The sequence below is a fragment of the Nicotiana attenuata genome, unplaced genomic scaffold (assembly GCF_001879085.1).
Source record: "Nicotiana attenuata strain UT unplaced genomic scaffold, NIATTr2, whole genome shotgun sequence".
In the NCBI taxonomy this organism is placed as follows: domain Eukaryota; kingdom Viridiplantae; phylum Streptophyta; class Magnoliopsida; order Solanales; family Solanaceae; genus Nicotiana; species Nicotiana attenuata.
Genome location: NW_017677382.1, coordinates 3,765 through 11,002, shown reverse-complemented (window position 1 = coordinate 11,002; position 7,238 = coordinate 3,765). Strand labels below are relative to the sequence as shown.

At 39.3% G+C, this 7,238-nt stretch overlaps 1 protein-coding gene across 2 annotated transcripts in view; it reads left to right on the top strand.

The window, feature by feature from the left end:
* LOC109221390 (phenylalanine--tRNA ligase alpha subunit, cytoplasmic-like) overlaps positions 1 to 4,593 on the top strand; it is a 9,272-nt gene extending 4,679 nt beyond the window's left edge. Inside the window, exons 10-19 of one of the 2 annotated variants that reach the window (XR_002067251.1) lie at positions 1,339 to 1,415; positions 1,488 to 1,572; positions 1,670 to 1,766; positions 1,856 to 1,952; positions 2,679 to 2,750; positions 2,927 to 2,993; positions 3,069 to 3,194; positions 4,115 to 4,169; positions 4,249 to 4,360; positions 4,476 to 4,593. Coding sequence is in view for 1 of the 2 variants with exons in the window: in XM_019385874.1 (XP_019241419.1) it covers positions 1,339 to 1,415; positions 1,488 to 1,572; positions 1,670 to 1,766; positions 1,856 to 1,952; positions 2,679 to 2,750; positions 2,927 to 2,993; positions 3,069 to 3,194; positions 4,115 to 4,169; positions 4,249 to 4,299 (727 nt within the window). In the remaining variant the exon portion in view is untranslated. Of the gene's footprint in view, positions 1 to 1,338; positions 1,416 to 1,487; positions 1,573 to 1,669; positions 1,767 to 1,855; positions 1,953 to 2,678; positions 2,751 to 2,926; positions 2,994 to 3,068; positions 3,195 to 4,114; positions 4,170 to 4,248 lie in introns of both variants that reach the window. The other variant, XM_019385874.1, reaches the window with a different exon arrangement.
* Positions 4,594 to 7,238: the final 2,645 nt, after the last annotated feature.

Genomic DNA, 7,238 nt, shown 5'->3' with positions numbered 1-7,238 from the left:
CTTTCCAACTTTCCTCGTTCTTTCCCCCTTCTTCCCCCCCCCACCCCCCCCCCCCCCCTTTTTCTCTGCAATAAGTCAAGATTGAGATTATTCTTCAACAAATACGATGCAAATAACTACTTAACATACTCCTAAATCACCTTCTAATTTCAAGAAAGAATAAATGTGCCAACAATCAGAGTATAAATATGAGCATTACAATTCTTTCCGGCCGAAAATATTTTTCGGTGAAATGACCCGGTCAAATCGACTCATTATTTTGGTGACTAGAAAATACTTTGAAGATGAGAAAACTTGAAGCAGAAGTGATTTTTCTTTTATCTTGATATTTGGGTTTCAGAATTTTATTAAGATTTTTTTCTTTCTTCTTCATGTTTTTAATTTCTGGATTTTAGTTTTGATGTTTAGAAAAGGGATTGTAGGTTTCCAATGGGAAATATGGTGACAGTGTTAGCGGCGGTATTGGCACTGGAACACCGGATTGAAGTACTGAAAACAAAGAAGAAAAGCGGCAGGTGGATATGATTGCAGTGGGGATGGTAGAACCCGTTGAGTATGGGGTATTTTGAGGAGCATTTGGTAAATTCGTTTATTAGAAAAAGGTAGGACCCACCAATTACACGTGTCAAACTATAAAAGGCTGATTAAGTGATGTGCCGATTATGTCATCGCGACTGAGTAACACGCTTAATTGGAGGTGTCTATTGATGTGCAAATAGTTGAGCTGGAGTGTTTAAATGGGAAAGCCCAAAGTTTCTGTACCGGGTTGACAAATGGGTACAAGTTTAAGTAGCTCAAAGGCCATTTTGCCTTTTCCTTTTGTCCAAGTTAATGGAGCCGACCAACACTTTCATCGCGAGGTTGATGTGTAAATATCTTGAATCAAATCCTACTTTATCCTCCATTAGAGATATAGGTTTTGGCTATTGTCATTTTACTTGCTAAAGTTCCGAGTACATAACACAGTCTCAAAGTACCTTATCTATTTCTGCTGTAAAGAAATTTGCTAAATACTATTTTTCATGTTGAACGTTCATGAGCTTCTGATGGTAAACGATCAAAATTATTGATTGGTAAAATATATCTATTGAACATTCATGAGCTTTAAAGCTCAAATTTCTTTTTAACAAAAAAGAGCTTTCAAGCTCAAATGATGGTAAACCATATAAAGTTCACTTGCCATAGTATACCATTTATGTGTAATTCTTCTCTGATGTATAGTTAGTGGTGATTTGTGCACTGTCATGTTCTTCCTTTAGTAAAAGTTGCGAGGATTAGCTTTTGTCTTAATCCTTGTCAAAGAAGTATACGTCGATGTGGCTGGTCATATTTTTGCAGTTTTTGGAACTTCGATGCACTCTTCCAGCCACAACAGCACCCTGCCCGTGATTCCCATGATACATTCTTTTTGAAAGGTTAGTTTGACTTTACATTTTATCCGCTTCATCTGAGTTTCATTTAATGAACTATTTGTTTGACTTTTGTAGTCCCTTCCACTACAAAGATGCTGCCAGAAGAGTATGTTGAGCGGGTAAAACAAGTTCATGAATCTGGTGGTTACCAGTCTAGGGGGTATGGTATAATACTGCCAATACTTAATTCAATCTCACCCATGCTTGTCAAGGTTTCACATCCCTGTACGGAGTATATAATCGTGCTTCTTGCTTAGATATGGGTATGATTGGAAAAGAGAGGAAGCAAACAAGAATCTTTTGCGGACACACACTACTGCTGTTTCGTCAAGAATGTTGTGTGCATTAGCTCAGGTCGAAATCGCTCAACATATTCATTATCATAATTTCATGCATATATTACACAGTGAATTTTTTATTAAGTGTATGACATCTTATTGCAGAAGCCCTTTGCCCCCAAGAAATACTATTCTATTGATCGTGTTTTCAGAAATGAAGCAGTTGATCGGACACATCTTGCTGAATTTCACCAGATAGAAGGTTATCAAATTGTTATACAATTTTGTGTCGCATCCGTATTTTCCGGATTCTGTGTTATATATTTTTCCCAATAATTCAAAGACTTCTGATACTATTTGTTTTGTATTGTAGACGAGTACGTAACATTTTTTTATTTTTCAATTATCAAGTTCACTTTTGTATTATTTTTAGGATTTCATGTTGTATGTTAAGGCTGCGTACTATAGACCCTTATGGTCCGGCGCTTCCCCGGACCCCGCGCATAGCGGGAGCTTAGTGCACCGGGTTGCCCTTTTTCATGTTGGATGTTATATGAGTTACTGAGTGACTGTACAGACTACAGTGCAGAATACCTCTATAATTATGTTATAGGTGTCATACAAAAAGCAGAAGGCCATTGCATTTGGCATCCATCCTCACTCCTTTCCCTATTTCTTAACTGGAAGTCTGCTAACTTTCTTGGCATGCTATCAACCTGAAAGCATGTTGATCTCTTATAAGTTGAGTTTGATACTGACATTAGAAGAAGCCTGAGTGTTTTTTAGTATACACTTCTGAAACATATTTCTATATCTGTGTAAATTCTGTACAGTAACAGGCCACGCCAAAGTATCTTTTCATGTTCAAACATAATACTGCGTGAAACTGTGATGTGTTTGGTAATTGTTTATGTCTGTCATGTTCTTTATCTGCATCCCATTCGTGTTAACAATTGCATGAACTTATTGTCATGGTTTCTCATTCCAGGCTTAATATGTGATCGTGGACTTACTCTTGGTGACCTGATTGGTGTTCTTCATGACTTCTTTGCTCGTCTAGGTGACCAACCAACACTATGCTGTATTCTTGCTTATGTTCAATTTTTGGTACAGAAATGTCTGCATCAAGTCTTGGGTTTCATACAAACGATAAAGCTTGCAGTGATATCATGTCCAACTCTTGTAATTTTGAGAGGGCTAATTAGTGGTTAACTTTTTTTCTTCTTCTAATTACAGGAATGTCCAAGCTTCGGTTTAAACCTGCATATAATCCTTATACTGAGCCCAGCATGGAAATTTTCAGGTTGTAGTAGTATATTTGACGCGAATGAACAAATTTTCAACTCAGCACTAATTTCATATCCTTTTGTTTTGTCAGCTACCATGAAGGCTTAAAGAAATGGGTGGAAGTTGGGAATTCTGGTATGTTTAGGCCTGAAATGCTGCTTCCTATGGGGCTGCCAGAAGATGTTCGGGTTATTGCCTGGGGCCTTTCCCTTGAGAGGTATACAAACTGTTAGTGGCATCATGTTCTTATTTATAAATTTAAATTAACTTTCTGTACTTTTGTTGCTGGTGATATTGATGGAGTTGAAAGTTGTTTTCATGTTTGAACTTATTAGTTATTAACCCGTCAGTAGAACTGATAACCACAGTAAAACCACACCTCTGTAATGTTCTTATCCATACTATTTGATAGCATTGACTGTAGTAAGAAAGTGTTAAAAGTTTAATTTTGTACCTATAATTCATCTTATTTGTGCAAACATGTGATAATTCAAATCAAATAGAAATGTTCTAGGCTCGAAACGTTGGATCATAGACGTGTTTAATAGCAAATAGGAGAGATTTGTGGCATAATGAAAGTAGCTCCCAAGAGAAGAAGGTGTGAGTTTGGTTTTAATAGTACTCAAATTGTTTTCTGCTGCAAATGTTCAAAGCCTCTATGACTAAGGTGCTCTCATGCAATGCTTGCAATAGTTTCTGAACTGATTATTGCTATTCTTGGTGCAATTCGTGCTAGTTGGCAGAGATTGTAAGTCGTCTGGCTTTGGTATAGTTGCTGCAGTTGTTTGCAGGTCTTGGTAATATCTAGATAGAAAGAGAAGAAGGGGCAGGGGGAGAAGGGAGATAGAAAAGGAACAACTTTGGGTTGGTTGTTTGTAGTGGCCTGAGTAGCTGTTTGTGGCTGAGTTGTCATGTGGTAGGGTAGATGGTCTCTTTGTTGGTTTAGATGAAAGTTTTTTGCTTGCACGTGGGTTGATCTTTTGACTATGATGTATCTATAATTTGAAAAACCTGACAGGTGGTGTAATATCCTTTTCTATTTATGCTTTAAATTGCATGTTTCATATTGCATATTTCATGTAATAAGATTATGTTCACGTTTCGTGGAAGCTTATTTTGCTCGTCTTCGTGCACCAGGCCCACCATGATTCTCTACGGGATTGACAATATCAGAGATCTTTTTGGTCCTAAGGTATAATTGGCACTTAATTTTATTGTGGTATGATTTCTCAAAGCTGCCAATGTTTGACCTTCCTGTTGTTTTTTTGCAGGTGGATATAGGTCTCATCAAAAGAAATCCAATATGCCGGCTTGGGCTTTAGTAACACAAATCATTCTTGAATTGCGGCTCCATTCTATGACATATGTCAGATATTCTTGATGGTATTGAGATAAATTTTTCTGCAGGGGCAGCTAGTTGATACCTTTTCTTTACGTAGTGGGAAAATTCTCGCTGGTAATTATTGTAGGTGTTTGATTTATCTATCTACTTACACAGGAGATTGTTGATACAAATGTGAAGATTAATTTTCGAATTGATGGGAGCTGTGTTCGATTTGATGCTATAACTGGATTTCGGCTCATTTAATCCCTTTACAGTACTTTTGAATATCTTATTATGTGTACTCTTGAAAATTTAATGTCAGCAAGGGTGATTGTAGTTTCGTACAAGGTAGGGTCAGGTCTGCGTACAGATCCCACCCATGGGAATATATTTGGTATGTTGTTGGTGACTCTAGTTTCGAATAGTATTCGGAGACGCAGCTTACCGGAGACGGTGGATGCTTTTTCCCCTTCTTTTGAGGAGTTGTATTGAATTATGGCCCCGTGTTTACATGATTCAACTCTCAAAACGGTTAAACTATGTGAAAAATTTTCAAACATTTTGAACTATAAAGCACTTTGGTTAAAAAAGACTACCGTAGGAACTAGGCGCTTAAGAGGGTGTTTGGATTGGCTTAAAAGCTGGTTTGACCAGCTTAAAAGCACTTTTGAGCTTATTTGAGTGTTTTGATAGATTATAAAAGTGCTTTTAAACTACACACTTTTAGGCTAAAATATCCAAAACAAGCCAAAGCAATAAGTTGGGCATGCTTTTTGGCTTATAAGCTCCTTATTATGTTTGATCAAGTGATTTACCTTACTATCCCTTTTACTTTTTTTAAACCCCAAAACTACCCTTCCCTTATTAATTAAAATGTCAGTTCTCATCACCATTTTTCAGTTTATCGTTGCTGCTATGTTCACCAAAATTAGTTAACTTTTTTGAAGTGCTAAAAGGGAAGCCAACAGTAGCTTTTTAAATAAATGTTTGATATATTCTAATATGTTGTAAATATTATTCTTTAGCTTCTTTTTTTGGTTCCATAACAATTAAATATTTTTATTTATGGTTGAACCCGTCCTTTGTTTAATTGCTAAAACTATATTCTAAATCAAATATTTCAATGAGTTTACATGTTACCCCATAATCTGAAGCTATGAACGAAAAAACCACTTTTTTGGTCAAATAATTAATTATTGTATAATATTAAAGAAATAATTTATATTTAGATAATCTAATTTGTATATACTTGTCGGTTTTCTCTCTTCTCTCTTAATTTGAGGTTAAGAGGGGCTTTTGGGAGGGCTTGGACGAGATTGTGCGTAGTATTCCACCTACTGAAAGGTTATTTATTGGAGGGGATTTTAATGGCCATATTGAGTCGGCTGCTGGTAGTTATGGCGAGGTGCATGGTGGCTTTGGCCTTGGGGATAGGAACGGAGGAGGTACTTCGCTAAGGCTTTTGAGCTGCGGATTGCGAACTCGACTTTTCCGAAGAGGGAGGAGCATCTGGTTACTTTCCAAAGTTCGGGGTGAAAACTCAGATTGATTACCTTCTCCTCAGAAGGTGTGATAGAAGGTTGTGCAAGGATTGCAAGGTTATTCCGTGAGAGACCCTCGCGACTCAGCATAGGCTCTTAGTGATGGACATCGGCATTATGATGAAGAGGAAGAAGAGGTATGCTCGTGGCCGATCGAGGATTAGATGGGGAGCTTTAACCAAGGATAAAGCCCAGGAGTTGGAGGGGAGGTTATTCGCTATGGGAGCGTGGAGGAGTAGTGGAGACGCGAGCACTATGTGGTCAACGACGGCGAACTATGTGAGGGAGGCGGCGAGAGAGGTGCTAGGTATATCAAAAGGTTTTTCTGGCAGGCACCAAGGCGACTGGTGGTGGAATGACATACTCCAAGGTAAAGTGGAGGCGAAGAAGGTAGCGTACGCGAAGTTGGCAGGGAGCACAAGCAAGGAGGAGCGGAGAGCGAATAGAGAGAGGTACAAAGTGGCTAGGAAGGAGGCAAAGCTGGCGGTCACGGAGGCTAAGAATACAGCGTTTAGTCGTCTATACGAGGAACTGGGGGAGAAAGGCGGGACAGGAAGTTGTTTCGGCTGGCTAAAGCGAGGGAGAGGAAGGCCTGGGATCTGGACCAAGTAAGGTGCATCAAAGACGAGGATGTAGAGTATTGATGGGAGAGTCCCAGATTAAGCAGAGATGGCAGCCGTACTTCTATGGTCTTCTAAATGAGGAGGGGGACCGGGATATAGCGCTAGGGGACTTGGGGCATTCGGAGAGTCTCCGAGATTTTAGGTATTGCAGGCGCATTAAGGTGGAGGAGGTCGTGGGGGCTTTGCGTAAGATAAGTAGGGGTAGAGCGACCCGGCCAGATGAAATTCCAGTTGAGTTTTGGAAGTGTGTGGGTAGAGCAGGATTGGAGTGGCTGACTCTAATTTTTAGGACGAAGAGGATGCCGGAGGAATGGAGGTCGAGTATAGTGGTACCGTTGTACAAGAACAAAGGTGATATCCAGTGTTGTAACTATTATAGGGGTATCAAGTTACTTAGCCATACCATGAAAGTCTGGGAGAGGGTGGTGGAGGTGAGGGTGAGGAAGACGACGTCTATATCCGACAATCAGTTTGGGTTCATTGATAACTAGAGATTTTGACGCATTTTATACTCCTTCTTGCTTATGCTTTGATCAAATATTCATACAAAATAGTCCCAAAAGGCTCACAAGTTGTGCTTGATTGCAGGTTTGATCAACAAAGTGACAAAATGTCAAGATCGGCTCAAAAGGAGTGAAACTTCCACAAGTGACAAAGGCAAGGCAAGCTCAAGCAAAGCAGGCCCAGTGCGGCCGCACTACACTTTGTGCGGTCCGCACTGGGAGATTCAGAGAGCTGTTATTTCAAGCATTAAGGCAGTGCGGCCGCACTAG